At 34.1% G+C, this 26,750-nt stretch overlaps 1 protein-coding gene across 3 annotated transcripts in view; it reads left to right on the top strand.

Annotated features, from left to right (window-relative positions):
* Positions 1-26,750, top strand: part of shot (dystonin-like protein short stop) — a 696,871-nt gene that overhangs the window by 438,814 nt on the left and 231,307 nt on the right. For all 3 annotated transcript variants that reach the window (XM_085812140.1, XM_085812144.1, XM_085812142.1), the window contains exons 4-5: positions 4,183-4,260; positions 15,263-15,355. In XM_085812140.1, coding sequence (XP_085668266.1) covers positions 4,183-4,260; positions 15,263-15,355 — 171 coding nt within the window. The remainder of the gene's footprint in view (positions 1-4,182; positions 4,261-15,262; positions 15,356-26,750) is intronic.

Genomic DNA, 26,750 nt, shown 5'->3' with positions numbered 1-26,750 from the left:
AGCACTATATAACTGAAAAATATTCTACGCTTTCTGTTCATGGCAAAACTCTATAGATTTTCATACTGCTTTAAATGCCAGATACTAGAATCATGAAGATAGTCAGACGATTTATCGTCTCCTGGTAACTTCTAAATAGAGTGACCACTAAAACTGAGTGACTTCATCTTAGATGAAGATTTAAAATAAAGCTTTTTATTAACATTCCAACCTGATGGTCATTGAAACTGATAACAATAACAGAAAATTATATTTTCGTAGCTTTGGAGAAATTAAAAACAAAATGCTTAAGTCAAATTATAATATTAAATGCAAGCAACTCGTGCCTAAGTATGCTTAGCATCAGGCCTCAGTATTTTCACGAAGCAATTACGGCTATCGAAGCTAAAGCGGATTAATTAATTCATTTATTAAGGAAATACTAGTGAGCGATGATTGCAAAGGCTTCTCTCTCAAGAGCTGTGCGCTTAAATAAATTAACTAATTTGTGTCCTAGTGGGAGCAAACGAAAGTAGAAGTGAAAATAAATACAAAATTATAAGATAACTAGTTTAAATAACGTAAACTTCTACTGCCGCCTCCATCAGAATTTAAATAATTTTAAAACGAAGGTTTAAATGACCTTGGTAGAGAATTTAAAACTTCTAAATTAACTAGGAGCCTAAGCTTTTACAAAGCTTTTGCATCTTTAAAAGCTTTAATTTAGGAAGGCTTTCGGAAGCCTTAACTCACTTCTTTTGAGGCCTTAATTCAGGACTTTCTCCCAGCTTTCCTGGAATTTGCTGAAAGCTTTTGTTCACGTTTACTTTGATTTCGCGGCACAAGTTCCGTTAGGTATTTATTTCTTCACGGTATGAAAATTTTGGTGCACATTTCCATCGTCTAGCAGGCCTGAAGCTGAGCATATGTTCCAACTAGAAAAACTGCACGACAAAAATTGAGCGGGATATTTAATTTCAAAATGTGCAATTTTTGATGTCATTTTCAGCTTGCCTTGAGGGATAGATTAATTAAGTTAAGAATAATTCAGGAAATAAGTTTAAATGAAGTGCAGCAAAAAATGTGTATAATTTAATGGGCCATGTAGTGTCCACGTTAGATTCCCCCCCCCCGTTATCTTTATGAAACTATTCTACCTCCATGCTGAAAATGTTTTATAAAATACAAAAACTATTGTGTTACGGATTTTGTATTAATTTAGCTATTTTTAGTAGAATTTGTAATTAAAATTGTTTTACATTCCCGTGCAATGCAGCACAAGACTTATCTGAAGAGAAAGCTATGCAGGAAAAATTAAAATACAGGAGCACGCGCATTTAACATTTTAATAAATAGATATCTCGTAATTGTACTCTTTTGCTATCCAGAAATATCGAGAAAATACTAGGATGTTCTCGTGCACGATTAAAAAGCTTATAAAAGCTGGAGGAAAACATCTCAGTTGAGTTGTTTACTTAGTTCTTGTTGTTGATTGTAGCGAACTCGCGGTGAGATAGGATTAGCTTTCTCTATTTTGAACTGAGTTCTAAATATGTGGTTAACTTCGCTTGCCAGGCCGAAAGCACTCACACCATTGGAAATAGGGTCAGTTTGAATGCCTAGCAGGTATCAGACCACATAACTCAGAACACATAACTCATTTTAGAACTCAGGTCAAAACAGAGAAAGCTAATCCGATCCCACCGCCTTTTTTATCGAAAAATTTAAGCTAATAGCATCTTAACGAGCAGAAAAAATGTAGAACAGTCTTGCCTTTCGGACGAACGAGGAAGAAGCATGTGCCATCGAAAAGATATTTATTAAAGATATTATTCCAATTTCACTTGGACGGGAAAATTGAAGTGATTAGGCCGAAAAGGTATCAAAGTGGGAGAGAGAACATTTAAAGGTAGGTCGAATCGTTACCCGTCGATGGAGAAATGAATTTTGAGGCGAAACAGCATACACACGAAAATCAAGTACACACATAGCGCTGCATAACGGTCAGACCAGCTGTCACAACACAAATGGTCAATGATCCGGGCCAGAATCAGATACAGAGGCTCTTCGCACATTTTTTAGACGATTTTGGTAAGCGGTAATAAAAAATCGTTTGCTGCAAAAGAAGTCATTGCAATTGTACTATGTTTTTAAAAGTCAAAATTATCGTCTGTGGCTTGAAAGTTTTGTTTTATTCAAAATGGCGAATTTAACAAAGCAGTGGTTCGAAGGCTACATTTACGCTGTTTCCGAAGTGAAATATGCATACTCCGTTATCCAAAATCGATGTGAGAGTCATGGTTTTCTGATATCTAAAGCGTCGATTGGTAATATCATCAACAAGAAAGGGAAAAAACGTCAAATTGGAGCCTCAAGTGGGACAAAAATTCCAAACAAGTATTTAAGGAAAAAACGGACATCTTCGACTATTGCAAAGGTACGTTGTTTAATTTTAAAAGAAAATCCCCCTAGTCAAAGGACAGTTGCGAAATCATTAAAAAATGCTCGGTGTCCACTGTAAACAAAATGATAAACGTTGATTTAAATCTTAAGAAAGCGAAAAAATGCGTCTTCTTCCAAAGCATATCGCTGAAGGTAGGACACGCTGCAGAATTCTATAATAATAAATGGCTCTCAAAAATAAGAGCCATTTATTATCATAGAAGGGGAAGAAAAAATTTAAGTATATGGTTCAAAGAATCGAAAGAAAGTTTTTCTAAGGGATTCATGATTGTTGCTAGTTTTCTTATAATGGCAAGTTAAAAATAAAGAGAGTGCAAAAAAATGTCAAAATTAACTCAAAATACTACCAGGAACATATTTTATTGCCAATTTTTCTGAATGAAATACCATCGCTTTACCCACAGTGCCATCCATCTGTGAGACTCCATCAGGACAAAGCTAACAGTCACACGTCAAAATCCACTGTAAATTTCCTAAAAGAAATGGAACAAAACCGGTATCAAGGCCATACCTTTCACTGATATCCTTACTTAATCTCCCGATGTGTCACCTATGGATTTTTGTGCTTTCGGACTTTTAAAAACTGCATTATCCAAACGTTGTCCCCAAACCCTAACAGGACTTTGGAAAGCTGTTCGGGAGGAATGGGATAGAATACCTCTTCTGCCACTTCAAAAGGCATTATTATCCTGGAAATTGCGGTGTCGAAAGATAGCTCAGAATAAGTGGTGTCAAATAGAACATTTAAAACACAAGAATTTTATGTAATTTAATTTTGTGAATACAATATATATCGTCTAAAAAATGTGCGAACAGCCTCTGTATATGGAGGCCCTAAGCACTTAAAAGATTCTTGTGATCCCCCGTGTACAATTTGCGACTTTTTGTCCCCCCCTCATTTTTTTTTTTCTTTCGCGTTTTGTTCAGCTGCACCATATATTCCATGATAAAACTGTATTTGATAAGAAAGTTCTGTGGTGTACTCTTTCCTGATCGGATTCGAATCCCGGAATAGGCATGGATGTAAATGTATATTGCCTTTGCTGCATGGGGGCTTTAAAAATATGCGGCGAGCCGAAAGCTCTCCCGAGAGGTTGGTGGGTGCCTAAAGTTTTGCCAACGACAGGTGCAATATTGCCTCTTTACCACGATGAATTTCGTGGGCTTGTTCTGATTTAGACAAGGGAAATTAGTCTCAATAACAACAACATTCGTTAATCCAGCCCCTGCAAATATTATCCTGCAGGGAGATATTATTATATTTCCCATTACTAACTATTCTGTCGATCTTCTTTGTTGTTATATTATCAGAAGAAACATCCTTATCTATTTACAGTGAATTGTATTATTGAGGGCTTCTCTGTTTATACAAGTTTTTCAATTTTAATTAAATTGTTTTTCAGTAAGGACTGTTACGTAGTGTAAAATCGGTTGTTCACATCATGTAACAGTCCTTACTCACGTGATCTACCCTATTTTTCAGCTAAAAACAATATTTCACCACTTCAAATAATGGGCTGCTACTTGCAAGGACATGTAGGCAATTAATTAATGATAATAATAAAACCTTGGTGTGTGTCTTTTTTAAATTAATCAATTACTTATTATTACATTTTTTAATCACTCTTAAATCTGTGCATTAGGACAAGCTTTGAAAAAACGATAAACAGGAATGAAATTATAAATATATGCATAGAAATTTTTTTAAAATATATTTTATGTGTCTTATTTCTTTTATAGCCCAGAGAAAAAGGAAGCATGCGGTTTCATATGCTACAGAATGTACAGATAGCTCTCGATTTCCTCAGGTTTAGAAAGGTATGTTTAGCTTGAATTTTTTTTATTTCTTTTTTAATGTAAATATTGTTTTATGCTATTATGATATAATATAATATAATAATAATATAATAAAATGTAAATATTCTGTAATAATGCAGGGTATTCTTTAATTATCATAGGAATTAATGAATTTCCATCACATTGATTCTTGAGTTTTGAGTGGTCTTCACGAAGGCTGTTTGGGCAGTCATTAAAAATCGTAGTTTACGCAAAAACGATGAATGATCTGTTCAGGGGCTGAGGGAGAAAAAAAAAAAAAAAAAAAAAAAAAAAAAGTCGTGAGTCCGATCCTACGTCATCAAATGTAGTCCATGGACCTTATAAGAAATAGACTAACCCAAACAGGTTTTCTCCCTCGTCTGAGGCGTTGCCGGCTGTCACCTGGATCCCATCTGGAGGAGTAGGGACGACTTGCAGAAATTTAACTTTGGCTGCCTATTGCAGCGTGTGTAATTGTCACGAGAAAGTTGGTTGTAGCGCCTCATTTCACAAATTAGAATTTCTACATATTTTTATTTTTGAAATTGAGATTGATTTTTAAGAATTTAGCATATTTATCAAGCATAATTAACGTTCCAAATAATTATAAAGTTATTGCATGCTTTCAGGGCTGGATATTTTTTTAGCTCTTCCTATGCTGTAAGGAAATTTGTAACTACTTCTTTTAGAAAATAATATTTTAAATCTGAACTAATAGAAAATTTCAAACAAGCATTTGTAATTTTTACGCTTTTTATTGGTGTAAATAAGTAAAAAATATTTAAAAACGAATTTTTGAAAGTTTTGTTTAAAATTCTAATTTGCGCTGCTTTTTTAAAATTATAGAGGAGTATTATAGCACAATTTCTATAAAGGAATTTTATTTCAATTATATTTCATAATACATCATAGTGATAAACACTTTTGACTCCTTAAAAATTTTTATACATTTAATTCTAATGTTAAAATTGTATTTAACCGTAATAATTAATTTTGCTTGTATTTTATAGTGATTATTTTTTTAAATTTATTTTTAGTTCTGCATAATATTTTTATTTATTTTTTTTATTTTTTATTTACTGTTATATTATTAGCCCAAATGGGCGGTAGCCTAGAAAGGCTGTTAGTTTCGAAACGAGAATTTGCGCTGTTTTACTATAGATGTCCGTGTGTCCTTGCAAATTGTTGTTACCAATTATTATCGCTCTGTATTATATGTAAAGAAATTAAATAATGAAGAATCTGTATGTTTTTCGCACTGTGACAAAAACGACTGTATCTAGAGCTATCATATTTTGAATAATATAATCCTCCACCCGAACATGGGCATCTGGACGGCCGAATTTCGAATTTGTTTTAATCTATTTTATATTTTGTAAAACTTTAACGAATTTTTGATTAACAAACTTAAAATTAAAGAGTACTGTACGGAAAATAACAGTTTTATCTCCAGTGCGGGAATTCTAAACATATGCTGTTTTCAAATGTATGTGATTTACGGGCGAAGAACATGATATTCAATAAATATAAGTAACACACAAAACTTTATGAAAAGGTTCCTTTTGGGCGTAATATAAAATCTGACTGCTTCTAGATTTTATTTTATCTTTATTTTCCCCTTCATTATGCTCAGCAATTTTTATGCTCCGAATTTTATGAATTATTAAAATAACTAATCCACTTAAATGTTAATAATTTAATGATCATGTAATCAAATAAATATGATCGTTTTGTAATGTTATTATAGTTTGAAAAATCCCTGCCTGAAAATGTTCATTAAATTAAAAAAAAAAAAAAATATCAGATCTTGTTTAATTTTACCTTATTTATTTGAAAGCATCGGGTACTATCAATCTTATTTAATTTTACTTTATTTTTATGCAAAATTAAGTTAATAAATTTTGTGCTTAGAGTTTTTACCGTTTTACGAAAGTAAAGATGTTTGTACAAGAATTATGCGTGAAAAAAATGCGTGAAATGCAGTAAAAAGTGCTTATGAGATATATTAAATCCTATTTGGAAACAGCTGTGGTTTTCATAATCTCATCACTATACAACGTATCACATTTAATAATTAAAAAGAGTTATGTGATACAAACGCCATAGGTTTCAGTGTTAAAGTAAACTAGATCGTCCCTACTCTTTCTTGCCGACATGTCGGTGACGCGCGCCCCTCTCACTGGGTTAGTCTATCTCTTATAAGGTCCATGATGTAGTCACGTGAGTGGCAGCATCGACTCCACCTTTCTGATGTAAGCAAGATAATCCGTTTTAGTGGATTTTGTAAAATTCCACATGATTTTGGACATATAGGATACCTTGTATATAAATATAGATTACAGTATCATAGCATTTGCTGAATTTTTCTGAAATATGAAATTGTTTTTGCTCAGAATATAATACAATAATATCATAATATATACTAATAGTATTAATAATATATTGTAATAATAATATGATAATATCGCAATCTCATTGTGTCATAATATAATAATATCATAACAGCTATCCTAATATAATTATACAGTCAAAAGTCGTTAATTCGGACACCCATAATCCGGTATGATCTATAATCCGGACCTACAAACTTTCTGCGCATGCGTCGCTTTGACGCACGCGGATAGGCGTTTACGCGTGCGCGTAAGACCTTTACGGCTGCAAATATATGTGTGCGCATGCGCGTTTAATGTATAACGGACGGTATAAGCTAAGTTAAAATTATCTAATTCAGTTAATGTTGCAGATTGCGTTGTTCCTTAATCTTCGAATTGGATCCGGCTTATTATTTTTTGCAGATTGTCAGAGCAATTTTATAAAAGTTAGCTTGAACTTTCGATTATGTCAAATAGAATTTCCGATATGTATTTACTAATATGTACAGGATTTACAAAGCGAAAGTATGTTTCGAAATCCGAAATCTGTTTATCAATTTCACGCTCCTCTGCGGCGGGGCGAGGGGGGGAAACACCGTGACGTGTAATGAATTGGAAGTTGATCTGTCAGCACTATCCTTATCTTCACGGCAGATGTTTTTATTTTATTTGGCTTATAATTCCTTACTAAATGTAGTATTTCATGTCCATGTACCCCGTCTTTGATATGATTTAAAGCAATTATAGGACTTGAACAGCGGAACTTTGTAACTAAACAAGAAATTATGTCTGTTTAATAGAATTAAAGAGAAAGTATTATCACATGAAACGAAGCAACTTAAACAACTTACATTGAAAGAAATGTTTAATAAAGTAAACAAATAAATATTAAGCTTTTTTTTGTAAATTTTGATACCCTTTAGATCATAATTGTTCTTTATTTCATAAATTACGGTTTCATATTTTTAATTTTGTAATTTCTGCATGTCATCTTACCAGATTTAAACTGATGATCTATAATCCGGAAAAATCGATAATCCGGAATCGCCGAAGTCCCGACGAGTCCGGATTAACGACTTTTAACTGTATCATAATAGTATAATCTAATAATATCATAACATTATAAATATATAGGCAAAGAATGAATACAGGAGAGAGAAAAACCTGTGAATATAATTTCTTTTGCGTTTTACTTGAATTTTGAATTCTTTTGAGTAATCTGATATTTTATCTGAACTATTTAAATGAAAGGAAGGAATTCTACTTTGAAAAGTGAACAGTTTTAGAAATTTTGAATCTAGTAATAATGGAACTGTATAAAATTTTGATTCTTCTGTAGTTAACTTTAAAAAATCGCTTTTTAAATTTATTTAAAATATTCTCCCCCAGCAGTTTCGTCAAACAAATCCAGTACTGACTGGAGTTTTTTCTAATTTTAATAATGTCAAAATTTATTATTTCCCAGTGAAAATTATGCATATTTATAAAATATGATTTCTGTTTATTGAGATGCCGTATATCTGTTTGAAACCGAGTGCTGAAAATCAAGATTGAAATTTCTTCTATATATGAGTTCGTGGCATTTAATTAATGATGCAGAATAGAGATAACTAGTATCTTGCGTTTTGGGGGGGATATGAATGAAAGTTTTTAACAACAATGAGCATTACGTCTTTATTAGTTATTTTTAGATCTAAAATAGTCAATAGCAATCTAAAATAGTCAATAGGCAATAAAAGCAAGTGCAATAAAAGGCCGATAATTTCGCTTTTAATGGTTCGAACACCCGATAATCCGGTATGCGCATATCCACTATGCGAGCTTGCTGACGAGGTTCTTTATTTAGGACCAGTATCATTATGGCTGATTGTTATGTAGAGGGGTGTTTTTTAAGTAAGGGCCTCTTGAAAATAAAAACTAAACAAAACAAAAATTTCTACAACCAAATTTATTTTCAGATTCTACATACATTTCCCTATTTTTGAACATAGTTGCCAAGTTTGTTGAACCCTTTAGCACGCTACCTTTTAAAATCGGAGTTATATATATATATATATATATATTTTTTTTTTTTTTTAAAGGGTAGGCAGTCTAATTAGGCCTAGAGGAGCACACAAGTAAAATTTGTGAAGAAAGCACTTATCGTTTTAATTCTGTGGGTGTGTCCAAAGTGGCACACTGGTTGAATAGAGCTTCGAAAAGAGTGCTGAAACGAGCATTGTTGTCAATGAACTGACCGATGAGATGCGGAGAAACAAAGAATACAGACTCTCAGTTGTCCTAGATGATCGGTGAGCCCGGTCTGGGCACACCTAGGGCTCGCCGTTTGATTTTAGGCAAGATTTCAAAGTAAAAATTTAAAACTAATATAGAATAAGGAAATTAACATACAGCCAAAAAAATAACACAGAAATTTCTTTTCAAACAATTCCTCTTGTACCCTAAAAAAATCTGGAAGATTTCTTTGAAAAATAAGGGTCTTAAAAAACTAAACATGGCTAAAATATATGAACTGGTTTGTATTGAGCTGCAATCTACTATAAATAAAGAAGGTTCAGAGTAACCTATAAATCCTTTTTCATTCAATTTTTCTGTGCGTACAGAAGGAAATTTTTAGGTGTGTCCACACCGGACACACTGTGCCTCAAAGGGTTAAACACTTATCATATTTTAGAACTAGATTTTGAATACCCTTTTCATAGAAACTTGCCGCCTGCTCCGATAGCCAAGAGGCCGCGGCCGTTTTAACGTCCTATACTAGACAATTCAAGAAATTCGTGTGAAAGCTATGGTGAAGTGTCCGTTCTCAAGAATTTTCGCTTCAACTGAAGCCAACATATCGTCTGTGATCACAGATGGACGACCGGAGCAGCACTCATCATGGACGTTGTTCCGGCCAACTTTAAAACAATCTGACCCACTTACGCACTATTGCCTTCACGCGTGGCAGTAGCTTCACAAATCTGCCAGTGAATGTCTGCAGTAGATAGGTTTCTTGCTGACATAAAACGTATCACTGACCGTACCTCACACGTGACGTGCGATTCGATAATCTTCAACATTTTAAGGGCATAGAAAACAGACAGTACAGGTTACCTACACATCTGCAGTTGAGCACAGTTTTTTGCAAGGAACGCCGGGACACGACGCAACCACTCGTTGCCGCCTGCGCGACACGTATTAGTGTATACAACAAAACGGCCCTTCTTAAACACGCTGCGTAACAATTTTCTATTTGAAGAAAGCATAGATATTGATACGAAATGTCCAGGCGCGGTAAGATAGCTTCCCCGCAAGGCAGGTTTAGGCTTACCAGAAAATGTCAGGGGAAGGCAAGGTTGCCACATTTGGCGAAAATCGCCTATTTGGCGACAAAACTGGCGATATGCCATGGACGGATGGAGAACTTTCTGGGACGAATTCTTACCGGTTTAGACCAGAATGTTCTCGAACACAAGCCAAAAGCTATATAAACCCTGCTGGTACGCGGAGAGTTAGTCTGTCCGTGCGGAGTCGATCAATCTGACAGTCGGTCAGCGAGTGCCGAGTGGGTCGTCGTGTGAATCGAAAGAGTCTCTTAGAGTATCGCGGTTAGTGCCTCGTCGAGAGAGCGTTGAGCTCCGGGAACGACTGAACCGAAGAGTCGGGAGCCGTGCTCTGTGTGTCGTCGAGTGCTTCGCGAGTTGTAGCGTGGAGAGTCTCGAGAGTACGTGGAGTTCCGAGAACGACCGAGCAGAGTCGGGAGCTGTACTCTGGTGATTCGCAGTGAAGCTGTCTCCACCGTTATAGCCTGATTGCCTGGAGGCTGTGTCGCTGATTGTGTCAGCGTTTTTATAGTAGTTCTTCGACGGCTGTAAAAGTGATTTTGGAGCTCTCCTGATTAGTATTGGCTGAATAAAGTGTGTTTTGATATTTCATCCAGTAGTGTCGTTATTATTCCCTCCAAATCTACGAACCCCGTAGTAACGTGAAGGAAAGCAACAATATTGTTAGTCCTATGATTGATGCTCGGATTAGCCGAATTAAATCCAAAGTGTTCCTCGGAATAATCATCTGATTTCACTTCCTGGAAATGAGCTGGCCAAATGGGTAAGTGGTTAGTGACTCTGACTGCCGTACGGAAGGACCCTGGTTCGAATCCTGGAGAAAGCATGGATGTAAACTGTCTGTCCCTTCATATGAGGCAACGATAGCCCACCGATTAAGTACCTCCATAATAAAGTGACCGCCACTTCCGGCCTTGGTAGCAGCCAACGACCTGCCATTGGTGAGGAAGGGGGAAAAGTGGAAATGGATGAAATTTCAGACATGCTCAATGGGCGACATAACCGGGGAATAATCAGGCCATGAAAGAATCGAAACTTGTTGAATATGCCATAAGAAGGCTTGTGCAATGTGAGAAACATGTGCACGGGTATTATCTTGCTGAAATACAGCGCCCAGAATGGGTCGAAGAATGATGATGACCTCTGACTATACACCTTCCCTTATGTAGCAATCACTGTTGAAGTTGCCCGAAATCTGCACTGGATGGGATCTACAGGTATACCCAATAGCTCCCCACACCACGATGCCAGGCCGTTGTGCGGTATGACGCTGGATATCACACTGTGGGAGCAGACGTTCTCCTCTGTAATGTCTGACGCATACTCTTCCATCATTGTACTCCAGACCGTTGAGAGATTCATCGGAGAAAACAAATTGTTGCCACAGGGCACGCCAAGCTATGTGTTGTCATGGCCATTGAAGTCGGAGGTGTCTGTGATTGAGGGAAAAAGAAATCCTGCGTAGAGAAACGCCTTCACGCAGTTCATGTTGCAGCAGACAGCAACGAACACCTGTAGCCAAGATAATACAACACCTGTAGACATGTTCCAACATTGTGCTAACACACGAGAAGACGCGGTACGATCCGTCACAGCCATGCGGATGAGGTGTGTATCATCCCATGCCATTAGGCTATTGTGTGCCCTACTGCCAAGATTTCGCCTTGTTTTGGCGATTTCTTCCAAACACGCGTCACCGTTGTGGCATTACGTTGAGTGCGGGCTGCGATTGCTCGATACGAAAGTCCACCCTCTCGCGTACCGACGAATGCGGCCTCGTTCGAATTCCGTGGTAGTTGGTATGGCCCTTTCTGCTGCTGACGAGGCATATTAACCGCTAATAAAACGTTCTCCTCAGACAGAGGACGATAAACAGATTTCAACGCAACTTTACAGTCTTTTATGCACATAGAACAAGAGGCTGGATCTCATTCCACACATGCGCAATCGCTTTGTAATTCTAATCATTTGCATGTTTTACCTCACTTTACATTTCCTGTAAGTTTAGTTCAATTTGCATAATTCCTTCATGGTGTTGCAACTTTCACGACCATTATTGTAGAAGCACGTTTAGCTCCGTATGGTTTGGAATTCGATTCCCGTGAAGGCACTGCATATTTTTCAAGCTTTCTCTTCCGAAATGGACTTAGTGACTCTGCATGTTGATTAAAACGAAATTAAATACCAGTACTTACTGATTAAATATTTGGTTGAATCCTCATATAAAGTTTTGCAAATGTCTACAGTAGATTCAGACAATTCAGGTCAAATAAATTGTAATAAGAAAAGTTATGCTGAATATCAGTAGGGATGGGGAAATTAAATTTTCACAATTTTAAGCTTCTTTAATTCAATAATGAAACTTAAATTGTGCACAATTTTTTTTTCTTTTTCTTTCTTTCTTTCTTTTCTTCTTCTTTTACTCCCTCACATTTTTTTAATTTTATTGCAGAAAAATACGTATTAATTTGTTAATGAATATCGTTCATTAAGGAAAACGCTAATTAGTATTTAATTTTATTGCTGAAAAGATTAAAAACTTAAAAACCGAGAGATTTGATTATCTACAGCAGGGATGTCAAACTCATAGGTACACTAGGGCCAAACAAACAAGGTTTAACTTTAGGCGGGCCGGAAAAAAAAAAAAAAAAAAAAAAAATCAATATTCATAGAAACGTAGATTTATTTCGAATAATACAATAATAAACATATATATATATATATATTTATATAGAAAAGAACAAGAACAAGTTGCCATCCACAATCTGGATTTTTGTGGATGGCAACAGCAATTACGAGATATTTATTTATTAGGCATTAAATGCACGCGCTGTTCTATTTTTAACCTTCCAATGCAGCTGTCTTTTCAAAAATCGTCTGAGTTGCTAAGGCAACATGAAGCAAATCTAATTACAATTCTAAATAAAAAAAAAAAAACTAAATAAATAAATAACTATGAAATCCATAACAATATGAATTAAGTAATAATTAATAATAAAGCAAAGTGCATGCATATGCATGCACCAATATATCGTACAAAACTATGATTGGAAAACTGAGACCATGAGTTCGGCCACATTCGGCTATCGGGGGGATGCGTACAAGTTCTGAGTGCACGTGTCCCCCAAAAGCGGAAGGTAGCTGAACGCAAGCTACTCACACGCATTTGTCATTTAAGTAGTGTGTGTGTGTGCGTGTCAGCTCGCTGTGAGTAATCTAACAACACTGAATAAATTATCGTTAATTACTTAGCAGTAAACATTTCATTTTTTTCTTCGTCGATATGTTATTTTATTATTATATATTATTATTTGCCGATATATTGGCCGGGCCGCAAAAATATTTGTTGTGGGCCGCGAGTTTGACATCCTTGATCTACAAGGATAACTAGGCACCACTAGCCGCCGAGTGGTAAAGTCGCTGAACACTCGTAGTTCGATCCGAGGTTTCGAATCCCGCGAATAGGCTGGTTGCATGGGTGTTTTCGTAGTTTTCTCCATGTGTAACGTGAATTAGTTCTGTTTCCGCGATTCCTCTTTCCGCGTTTTTCAAAATTCTTCCTGTTCCCGCCAAATCGGAGAAAACAGTTTTTCTCCCCCTCAAGGGATGTCAGGATAAGTTATTAAGAAGAATTGGGCAGTTTCTTTGAGAATAAGTTAGTCTTCGTTAAGTTTACGCTCCTCTTTAAATCTCTAATTTCATTCTATTTATAATTCTGCTACAATATTAGCTGTTATTTTCACATCTTATGTTAATATCGATTTTAGACATTATCGAAACTAAAAGGGAAGCCAAGTCTTTAGTCAAGTCCCTTTATAAAGGTTATCAGTATCGAATTCGAAATAGAAATAAGGAAAATGTAGTTTATTGGATTTGCATAAATGAAAGAATTAAAAGGTGCAATTAAAACCAAAGCAGAAGTCGTTTTTGAAGAACGAACGTTATTTTAGAGCGAATATTTGTTCTGAAAGATTTTATTATAACTCACCTTTATGCAGAATTTTGGAAGAATATTTTTTTTTTTTTTTTTTTTTTTTTAAAATTTAGGAAACGATATTTTAGTTCATTGCCAACAAAACCATCGCAGAGTTTGAACATATATATATGTGATGTACCAGCTTTTGTCCGGAATAAATAGATTGGTGAAGAATCATAGATGTAGTCGTAGCTTAAATTATCAGACGATAAGTTTAAAAAAACAGGATCCATTTATTATATTTCGGGAGAAAATAGCAGTTACAAAAATTAAGATATCCGGAGTAAATAAAAAGAATTACTAATAACATTTTGTATGAAGTTTACTGCATCGTTACATTAAAGAAAAGCCCCCGATATTCTTTTGCGAGTCCTTTTATAGCCTCTGGAAAGGCGGAGGTTCCAAGAAATGACGTCAGCCTCGTCAGCCAATCCAATTCGCTTTAAATATTTCCAGAACATTCTTATAACTGTACGTGGAGAAAAGGCGGGAAAAACAACTTGACTACGGGGCTGTGGATTTAATTCCACGTACTTTCAAATAAGAGACCGTCGCCATTAAAAATGAAAAGAATATACAGTTAGAATTTTAAGTGTAATTTTGACTATGGAATTTTATTATTACATATATATATATATATATATATATATATCTTCTTAAATATAGTATTAGCTTCATTCATGAAAAGATCTGAAATTGTAAATATTTTTCGATTATTTGTTTTAAAATTCTTTTTTCTAAATCGAAAAATTTTTTGCTTTCTTACGTTTCGGTAGATGCCAAGGTCCACTCGGCCTCCCATTATGTAACCTTTTTGAGAAGGGGTAATGAAGATTGATGATTTCGCGGAAATTGGAAAGTTTTTGACAACCGCGGAAACAGGAAGACGTGTAACGTGTGTACGAGCCAGTTTAAATTAAAAAGTCCTATACGAAGGCATCCTTTCCTTTAGGCTGATAGCCCTCAAGACTTTGCCATAATCACATAAACCAAACTACCGGTATAATTGGCAGCTGTTAAAAGGTGATAAAAATTCTCAAATATCAGTGCAAAAGTGGAGTTTTCTCAGCGCTAGGATATTCTTTATTCTCCTTAGCCCATTACGTCTCGCAAAAATTTCGTCACTGTCGCGATGTTGCTCTTGAATAATTATTTGCTTTTTGCCAGTTGGCGTTTATAATTAGGGAGGGGGGAGAGCAAATTTAGGCCTTTAGTTTCATTTATAAAATAATTAGCATTTGCGTTAATAATTTGTTTTTTTTTATTTGTAATTTTATGCATATATATATATATATATATATATATATATATTTTTTTTTCTTTTTAAGATCAAACTTGTAAATATCAGAGCAGAAGATATAGTGGATGGAAATCCAAAACTGACACTAGGCCTTATATGGACAATAATCCTCCATTTCCAAGTAAGTTCTTTTTGAACATGATTTTTTTTATTACCATTTGTGTTATTCATTTGCAGGATATTACAGTTTCAGCTCGACGTTGTGTTAAAAATTATATATATATGTGATGTATCAGCTTTAGTCGTAGCTTAAATAATCAGACGATAAGTTTAAAAAACAGGATCCATTTATTATTATTCAGGAGAAATAGCAGTTACAAAAATCAGATATCTGGAGTAAATAAAAAGAATTACTAATAACTTTTTGTATGAAGTTTACTGCATCGTGGCATTTAAGAAAAAGCCCCGATATTCCTTTTGCGAGTTATTTTATAGCCTCTGGAAAGGCGGAGCTTCCAAGAAATGACGTCAGCCTCGTCAGCCAATACAGTTCGCTTTAAATATCTGGAGAACATTCTATAACTGTACATGTAGAAAAAGCGGGAAAAACAACTTGACTACGGGGCTGTCAATTTAATTCCACGTACTTTCAAATAAGAGAACGTCGCCATTAAAAATGAAGAGACATACAGTTAGAATTTTAAGTGTATTCTTGACTATGGAATTTTATTATTACAAATATATATATATATATATATATATATATTATTTATTTATTTATTTATTTATTTTGCGTAAATGCATTAAACGTCTTTATAATAAGCTTTTTTTTTTTTTTTTTTTAACGCAACTGAGCAACCATTAAGCAGTTAAGTTGTGAATTCGTAAAAGATGGTTTTCGATTTAGAATTTTGTAGCGGTGGGTACTTAACATCGTCTAAGAAACTTTTCCGTTGTTCACAATATAGCAGGTAAATGACGGGACTTTTTTAGCCCAAAGCAGCGTTAGCTTATCAGAAGGGATATCAGTCTGGAAACGGGATATTGCTTTGAATCACTGTAAAAGGCTGAAGCACTTTTCAGATTGTTGCCACCAAATGTTATCGCTTGTATTATTTTAAAAGAAATTAAATATGCAGAAATATAGGTATGTTTCTGGGATTCTGAAAAAATGACGGTACTTAGAGCCATCCAGTTTTGAATAACGTAATCCAGCATCCGAACACGGGCACTTTGAAGCCCGAATTTCGAATGTGTTTTATTATCTATGTCGCATTTTGCAAAATTTTAACGAATTTTTTATTAACAAACGGAACGATTTCATATCGAGCAGTGGCAACACTGTACAGGGAAAGAAAAAAAAAAATATTTAAAAAAAAACTTCTAAAAAATTTATTAAAAAAAAACAGTTATCGGAAATTCTAAAGATATGCCGTTTTTAAATATTTTATGATATTGCTGTTGAATTGAATTTTATGGGTTTAACTGCGAAGAACATGATATTTAGTAAATTAAGGTAACACACAAAACGGGAGGGGGGGAACACAAGCTTTCAAATTTTTTTCCTTTTTTTCAGATTCTTGTAAAATTAATGAGGTAAAACTGCATTGCATTTAAGTCATTTATTTGCTGTCTAGTTTGGGCAAATTAATTTTAGTACTTAGAATTAAGCATATGTTTTTGAATGCTGCATCTTACATCATTCAGGCGTCGTATAGGTACCATAATATTAAAACTAAACGAGGAGGAACACGGCAATAAAAAATTTAAAATTAGGCAAAAATACAACGTTAATTTTACGTAAATTTTGAAGAAAACTCAATCAATTTCCAATGCATTCAAACACGAGTCTTTCATCTTCTGCTAAATCTACTCCTGTCTCTTCTTCTAATAACATTTTTGAGAAGCTTCAAGAAAATCCATTTCATTTGAAAAAGGCTTATGGATAACTTTCGTGAAAGCGAATTCAAAACTGTGATGGAGTGCCCATCTGTGATTAGCTGTGGAGGATTTGTTTACTTCTCCTTTTCGAACATCGCATTCTTTGACTGAAATTTTTACGCTGTTTTAGATTCGACCGATGTATCTCAAATCACACGGATAAGATTCGCTTATGAGTTGTCCGAGAGTTAGTGTAGAAATGGAATCTTTAAGAATCGACCAAAGAATTTTACTGAAAGGTGAGAAAACGGCTGGAAGTTGAATTTCTGAAGAATCCGAGTGATTTTGACGGAAGAATGAAATTGAGTAATAGTGTTATTGTGGTTATTTCTAATGTTAAAATAAAATCCACCGAGTCAAACGACGGTTGCATAATCATTAAAATAATCAGTGGCAACTGTAAACATAGTGATTGGTAACCGATTTGAATCTTAAAAACGCGAAAAAACATAACAGCGTCTTTCTCCACATTACCGGATCGTATAGGTTCGGAACCCGATTGGAGTTTTTTTTTGCGGGGCCCTCTCTATATATTAAATATTTAAATAAAATTCAAATTCAATATATATATATATAAATATATCAAATGTCGTGGATCATCAGGCAAGGTAAACTTCTACATAAATTAAAAAAATAAGAATGTTCAAAATACAAAAACATTTATTGAATACAAATTGAATATAAAACTACAAATGCAAGAAACAATTGATATCTGATACTAGCTATACATCCACCACTGGCTGGTACAGTTGCGCAACTAGTTGCGCGTACATATACCTGCATAGTAGTTTACGTACGTAGTGCAAAATCTCTCTAATATAGGACTATCCCGATTAAATTCAATACCTTTGACATGAACTTTTACGGGCATCAGTTTTCTATATTATATTATAAAGTATATATTGTATAATAATAAACACATTAATAAATCTCATCCAGCAATGCGAACTTAAAATATATATTTTTAATTATTTGAATAATTCATAATTTATCCATTATCGTCAAAAGCAATTTGCTCTAAATTTTGAATTTTTTTTTTTTTTTTTTTTTTTTGGGTTCATTTTGATGGTAAGGCTGGGCCCTTTTAAATGCGGGGCCTCCGGCCCTGTTTCTCCGCGACATATCGCCGAGAGAACAACGCGCTGCAGAATTCTTTATGAGAAACAATTATTCGGACAAAAATGGAAAAATGTGGTCACGATAGAGGAATCTTGGGTATATTTAAATGACCGCAACTAAACGAGATATGTTTATTATCATCAAAGGGAAGAAAATGTCTTGGAATCTGGTTCAAAGAATCTTCAAAGGGTTTTGTGATTACTGTTGGTTTTTGATATAACGGCAAATAAAAGTTAAATAGAGTGCAGAAAACTGTTGAGGTCCACATATTATCAGGAACATATTGTTGCGTTGTTTCTTTTCTGACACCAGTTGTTACGTTATTTTCTTTCTTGACGTTTGTACGGGGTTTGTAGATTTGGAGTGAATAACGACGATACTTGATCAAGTATCGAAACACATTTTATTAGTCAGTATTGTCAGGTCAGCTCCAAAGTAACGTTTTACAGTCGTCGGAGATCTATTATATAAACTCGCTGGAAGAATCAGCGACACAGCCTTCAGGTTATCAGGCTATCTCGGTGGAGACAGCTTCCCTGCAAAGCACCAGAATATAGCTCCCGACTGTCCTCGATCGTTCTCGGAACTCCACGTACTCTCGAGACTCTCTACAACTCGATGCACTCGACGACACACAGAGCACGGCCCTCGACTCTTGGGTTCAGTTGTCTCCGGAGCTCAACACGCTCTCTCGACGATGTACTAACCACGATACACTAAGAGACTCTTTCGGTGATCTCGACGACCCACTCAGCACTCGCTGCCTGGCTGTCAACTCGATCGACTCCGCAGGGATTGACTCGCTAGACGAGACACCAACTCAATACTAACTATCTCGCATTTAACGAGGCACACTGACTTACTGACTGCGGTCCAGCAGGGTTTATATAGCTTTCGGCTTGTGTTCGAGAACATTCTGGGCTAAACCTAAGAATTCGTTCCAGAAGGTTTTCTCCATCAGTCCATGGTATACCGCCAATTTTGTCGCCAAATGGGCGATTTCTCGCCAAATGTGGCAACTTTACCTTCTTTTTGTCATTTTATGGCAACCCTAAAACTGCTTTGCGGGGATGCCATCTCACCGCGCCTTGACATTTCGTAACAATACGCTAAAACGCTAGAAGGGACAATCTCAAAATGTGCGTTTTTAAGAAACAGTTCATCAAAAGCGCAAACCGGTTAGAATTCGTTCCAGAAGGTTCTCTAACCGTCCATGGTATATCGCCAATTTTATTGCCAAATTGGCGGTTTTTCGCCAAATATGGCAATTTTGCCTTCTTTTGCCATTTTATGGCAATCCTGAAACTGCTTTGCAGAGAAGCCATCTTACCGCGCCTGTACATTTCGTAAGAATATTTTGTATCCAATTTTCATATATGAAATGAGATCTCTTACCGACAGTACCATCAATCAGTAGAACTTCATCAAGACAAGACAAGACAAAGCAAGGCAAAGCAAATAGCCGCGTGTCAAAGTCCACTGTTAATTTCTTGGAAAAAAAATGGAGCAAGAAGTGTATATCAAGGCTCATATTCCTATTAAGTCTCCTGATGTATCATCCACGGATTTATGGCTTTCGGCCTTTTAATAAGTGGATTGTCCAGACGTCGACCTGCAAACCCTTCTTGGACTTTGAAAAGCTGTTCAAGAGGAATGGGATAAAATACCTCTTCCGCTACTAGAAGATTCTTTACTGTGTTAATTACGGTGTAGAAAGGAAGTGAAGAATAAGCGTTATCAAATGGAACATTTAAAACACAAAAATTGTAGGTAAAATATTTCTGTAAATACTACAATGAAAATCGCTGCTAAAAAAAAAAAAAGTGGGCGAACAGCCTGCGTAAGAGGTATTCCAAATGTTTAAATGACTTGCGCACGCTAAAGTATCTGGCCTCTTTTTTTTTTTTTTTTTTTTTTTTTTTTTTTTTCACTCACGAGTCGGTTTCATTGATTAGAAACAACTTTTGCGCAAGTTCTCTCAATGAAGGGAATCTGTGTTGCAAGTAATATGTTAAAATCGCGTAGGTTGGTGTTCTAGAAATTAGGTTTCGCCTCTTTTACCTTAGTTTTCCCTCTGGGAGATTCTTCAGTGACTGAATATTAAAATTTATTTTACATTTTTATAGCTTACTTAAAAATGGCATCGGATCGTCTATCGTTATGTATCCTTACAAAATGAAATTCATAAAAGGAAACCGCCGTTACAGATTGTTTATAAAATAATTCTGCAGGATTCTAAAATAGTCCGGTAACTGAAAGAATCATTTGTATGGAAATTTAGTTATATATTTAATACACATATTATTTTATTCTTTTTGCTTAGGTTATTTTGTAAGTATATGTCTGTTGATTTTCTTACCATGCTCTGTCTCTATGGTCGTGCACCTTACAGCATATGCTAAAATCAGTTTTTGATGCCCGTTAAACTAAAAGGACGAAAATTGTAAAAGATAAGACTCAGAGTTTGGAGTTCTGAGTCAGTAAAACATATTTATCTTGAAACTGAAAAATGGAGAATAATATTTTATGATATTATGCAACAAAATGGGCATGTAAAACAAACTACTGAACACAAAGAGAATCAATGTTTACTGACCTGAATTTGCAATTTTTAATTTGTTTTATTATCTGTTTCATATTTTGTAAAACTTAACGAATTTTTCGTTAATAAACTCAACGATTTCAAAGCGAGCAATGGCAACACTGTACGGAACTAAATGTTTTTATCTCCATCGCGCGATACTGTGTATCGGAAATTCTAAAGATGTACTGTTTTTAAATATTTCGTGATACTGCTGTTGAGTTGAATTTTATGTGGTTTAATTGCAAAGGACATGATATTTAATAAATAAAGGTAACGCACAAAATTTTAAAAGGGCGTAACATAAAATCTGGAAAGAATCTTTCAGTTTTTTTTATGAGAATTTTTGTTTACTTTTAGCTGTTGCATTTGGGATACCCATATTTTAGCACTTTTGATTATAATAAGGGCACTTTTGTGTTATTTGTCTATTTGTTGACGATTTTAACTGAAAATGGCTAAAGTTTCACGAAATATCATTCATCCCGAAAAGCCAGGAATGGCACGTTCTGTATAATACAAATGCATCGTTAATAATAAGTTATTCGAATAAAATTCTGCTTTGTTCCGTTATTGTTTAATTTATTATAAATGATGTATTTTATTTATTATTCATATATAACAAGCTGAGACATTTCGTTCTAATTTGAGAGGAAAGATATTTTTTGTATTTCAGTGGATGTATTTTTTTTTCCAAATGTTTTCTTTTAATTTCACTATCGAGATTCGTACGCGTGTTTCTAATAATGTCAGAGTCATAATTTCAGATCCGTGTAATTCGTATGATTGTATAATTAGAGAACGGATAAAAAAGTTTTTCATGCTTTTTTTCTGCAGAATATGTTTATGTCTTAGTCATATATCACTAGATGGCGCCACTGCTGCACGAAGTTTCAGTTTCGTTTTGTGAAGGGAAAGTGGCGAAACGCCTCGTTGATTGGAATTACGGAGGTTTGCCATGAATATGAATAACAAATTGATGGGCGGCCGTGAACTACTGCAAACATGTGCATATGTTTGTGAGGTGTCCTCAATCTTTTCTGAATGTAACCGTAAGACAGGGTTTCATGCTTGAGTTTTTTGTAAAGAAATTAAACTAAGAAAATATTTCTCTTTATGTATGGGCAATTCAGTGACCTTTCTTTTTCACACCTTCTGTGTTTAAACTACTGTTTTACAGTTTATTCATAATGCTTAGATACATAAAGTGGGTTATGGCATTCAATATCCCGTTTTCTCCCCATCTGCCTGAATTTAGGAAAACTGCTTTTAGGACATTATGTAAATTTAATTAATTTTATTTGGTTATATTTATTTATTAATCCAAAGGGACTTTGTCCCTGAAGGACTGTTGTTTTCGTTTTGCGATTTTGCTTGGATTCACTATAAATGTACGTTTCACTTTGCGCAAACTGTTGCCACCAAATGTTAGAATCCTGCATTATATTTGAAGAAATTAAATAATGAAAAATCTGCATAAATGTATGTATATTTCTCGCATTGTGATAAAACAACGGTACATAGAGCCATCGAATTTTGAATGAAGTCATCCTACTGCGAATATGCACATGTGTAAGCTGAAATTTGGAATTTGTTTTATGATCGATTTCATATTTTGTAAAACTTTAACGAATTTTTGATTAGCAAACTTAAGGATTTTTAAGCGACCCATGGCAACGTTGTACAGAAAAAACATTTTTATCTCCAGCGCGCTGTATCCGAAATTCTAAAGATATACTCAAAACTATTTTGCGATATTGGTCTTGAACTGAATTTTATGGTTAAGTGCGAAGAACGTGATATTTAATAAATAAAGGTAACAGACAGAAGGTTAAAAAAACGCCCATTTGGACGTAATTTAAAATCTGAAACCTTTCAAATTTTATTTATTTATTTAATATTTATTTATTTTATTTTCTGATAGAATGTGAGATTTTGGCATTCGTAATTTACACAAAATCATATTTTTCATTGAGAAAAAAAGAATTTTTACGGCACCTTGACCACGTATGGCAAAGGGAAACCTCTAAATACTGGGAGTTCGGGTTGGATTTTGAATCCCAAGAAACGGACTGGCTGAACCAGTGTTTTTATAGCTTTCCCTAGTGCAGTCTTATTTAAAAGAAGTATTGTAATCACGAAAAATTCCGAGTATCATATTTCAATGAAAATATCCATTTTGAACCGCTGTCGAATGCAATTTAATTATGTTTTTGCGTGACATCCGTGCGTAAGGACAGAATAAAGGATTCTTTTACCCAAAACGGGGCAAAAAGAATTTAAAAGAGCTTTTTTTTTCGTTACGTGTGTACGTACGGACCTATGTATGTATCTCGCATAACTCAAACACGAGTAGTCTCAGAACGTTGAAATTTTGTATGTAGGACTGCTATAACATGTAGTTGTGCAACTCCCTTTTCCAGTCGGCCGCACCAAAAGTATATAAATATATGTATATATATAACCACTATGTTACTCTGCTCGGTGAGCTCAGTTCTTTTTTAGTCTTATATGCTGATATAATGTACATTTTTTTGCTTTAAAATTATTAAATTATGTTTTTCTTATCTTCCGGTTAATGTTTTTGTGCCTTTAGTTAATCTGCATGTAGTAGCTGTAGAATTATCAACAATTTAAAAATTGTTTAAGACTGGCTAAGCATGATTTTTTTTTAACCATAGCAGCCATTTGTTTACATTTAAAACTTAGCAGAATAGTGAATCAAGTCAGTTTCTGCACCTTAAGTGTCTTTTTCCCGAGTAGGACCGAAAGTAAACTTTTAATTTTGGCTGGCCGAATTGCTTGCTTTTGCGTAGAAACTCTAATTGTAAAAGCTGTTTTTTTTTTTTTAAATTGTTTGAACTGTATTTGGTGTTTTATATTTTTCAATTTTTAATACAGATATTTTGAGGTTTTACGTATTTTGCCTTGTCGCGAAGTGAGAAGTGAGAACTGAATTAAATGAAAGAGAATGAAATTCGAGGAAATGTGTTTAAATGAAATGCTGAAAAAATGCGTGTAATTTAATATTCCGTACAAGGAAGTCATGTGGTGTACACATCAGATTTTTTAAATTCGAGACTTCGTCATGTCCTTTATTGTTTATTGTTATTATTATTATTACGTGAAACATTCCAACGTTAGTAAAAAAGGTAAGTTATAAACCGTTATTTTTATCTATTTATTGAACAGACGGGAAATGCACGTGTACTGAAATATAATTGTTAGAAGCTTTGCGGAAGTTTTGGAATGGGTGATTTTGTTCTTTGTTTCTTTTTTCCTCCATTCATGTTTTGTAATGGTTACGGTTAGGATTACCTTGAATGTGAGTGAAGGCTGAGATGTGATGGCTGTTAGATTTTGCTTCCCAATTTGTTATATTTACTTCCGGTCTATATTTTTCTTGCTAAAAATTCGATTTCTAAAGGAGTAAAAATTGGAAAAACTCCTATCGTTTCAACTTTAAGTAAACAAAAGAAAGAAATTAGTACAACTTTGTGACACCTCGGAACAGAAGTGTTATTTTTTTCATAATGCGAATTTCATATTTTGGCTTGATAAAAATAGTTACCGCTTCACTCTGGAATAGTATTTCTTACAAGCTTAGTGCGCGACCATTAAATTGAAAACAAATGCCTAGCTATGTTTTAAATAGTTCAAGTCTTTTCTTCGTTTAATAAGTACTAAGCTCTTGCTTTAATTTGTAATGGTCCAGTTATTACATGAGTAATAATTATTTCTTATTTCAAGTATTATATATTTTTGCATGTGTTTAATTACTTCATAAAATTAACTATTAAAATTTTTTTAATATTCATATTTATATTTCTTTTATGCTGAATGGCAACGAGTAAGGATTTATATTTATATTTCTTTTGTGCTGAATGGCAACGGGTAATGATTCATGATTACCTTGGTTTGCGAATGTTGTTATTCTATTAGCAGCTCGATTTGACAGCTGAAAAAAAGCAATAAACTTAGTTATTTGCTTGTAGTTTTTGCTGTTTTTAATCATAATACAGTTCTAACATCAGTACCCAAGGCTACAAATTTATGATGGAATAATATTATAGTAAGTTCCCTTTTCATACCATTTGGCATTACTATTTCGAACATTTCAATATATGATTTTTGTGTTCTGTGTTTTGAATTTTTGAGAATTAAGTCTTAAACCATTAGGTGTATGTAAATGTTCAACTAAAAAATGTTTTCAGGAGTTGAAATGGAATTTGAATACGGAAATTAAATTGCATGTAATTTTCTAGCTCTTAGACACGAAATGGGATTTTGCAGGAAATCATCCTAAATGCCTTGTTTCATTTTTCATTCAAGTTTGTTGCCATTCAGGAAAAATAAGATATTTATCTTCTAAATTGAAGTCTGTTGTGGATTACTAAGCTATTTGAAAGCAATAAATACAGTTCTTAAGAATGTTCCTTTCTTACTTTTCAACTGAATTGATTTAAATAATAATTAAAAAATATTCATTCTAAATAATAATAATAATAAAAAATTCATTTAAATTTCATTCTTGATCTGTCTAATTAAAAAGATTCAGTAGTTTCACAGAATGACGTTGTATATATATATATATATATATATATTTTAGCACAGAAGGGCTAATAATTTCGTTTTGGCATTTTGCGTGGAATCACTATAAACTGCTTATCACTTTTCAAATTGTTGCCACCAAATGTTAGAGCCCTGCATTATATTTAAAGAAATTAAGTAAGGAAATCTGCATAAATGTATGTATGTTCCTCACATTGTGATAAAACAACATTACCTAGAACCAAAGCAAATAATTTCAAACTTAAAAAGAACATTAAATAATATAGTTCCACAATATAACACTCTGTAGTTGGAAAGAAATAATTCTATATGAGTACATAATAAAAGGCATAGGAAACATTTTTATGAATTACAGTAATGCTGTAAATGTTCGCAAGATTCTGTTGATATATTTTAAATTAAATATTTATTTAAATTATATCAGTCAGATATGTTTTTAAAAAATAAAAAGAATTTATTTAAGCTATCAAAAAAATGCGTTTATTGCTTTGAAATCGCGTACTTTGCTAATGAATTGTAAGTTGATTTAATTTGAAATATAAACTAAAGGTATTACGTTTCACTTAGTGGCAACACTGTAAAAATTAAGTATACGGAAAACTGCATGGAAGGTAAGTTTTGGAAATGTTGTGCTAAGGCCATTTCTGACATCAAAATAAATGCTGTGTAGTAAATAGGAGATACTTACTAAAAATAAATTACGAATTTAAAGGAAAAGCCATTATTCGTATATTAAAAGTCTCTTTAATCTATTATTGTTACTTTTGAATTGATCTTATTGTTTACAATTTCATAAGAAGTACTGAATTATTATAAAGTTTTTGTTTTCAATTTTGTAATATTATTTATATAATCTATGCTCATTTAATGTATTTTATACGCTTTCTTAGTATTTATTTATTTATTTATTGTCACATTATAATTTACGCTCGTGGATGCAGGCAGGTAATGTGATACATGATTAGCACGAACACTTTACAACATCGTGTAATTCGAATTATTAAGAAACCAAACGACTAAATTCAGTGCAGCTGTTTAGAATTCTTTGCGAATATGTTCTTTGTGTAACCATAAATTCGAAAATTGTTGATCGACAAATAATTTAATGTTTTGTCACCCACGTCATGTTGCCCCATTCGTGACGTTATCAATCACGTGACCTACCTTCGAGATGTAGACCGTATAATCTTAAAAGGAGGCGTAGGAAGCATTCAACAGTTGTTTGCTCATGCCACGCCTTCGGGACCGGAATTTTGGGTGGAATTTTTTTTTCTTTGCCTTCTGCGGAAGGGGCAATTGCCTGGTCTTGTAGGCGGATGACAGCCAGTGGGAGAGTATCTTTTGCGTTAAGTGTGTTACTCAG

The sequence above is a fragment of the Stegodyphus dumicola genome, chromosome 2, assembly GCF_044657685.1.
Source record: "Stegodyphus dumicola isolate Sdum_Otavi_A_Nest chromosome 2, ASM4465768v1".
Lineage (NCBI taxonomy): Eukaryota > Metazoa > Arthropoda > Arachnida > Araneae > Eresidae > Stegodyphus > Stegodyphus dumicola.
This window is presented reverse-complemented; position numbering and strand designations above follow the sequence as displayed.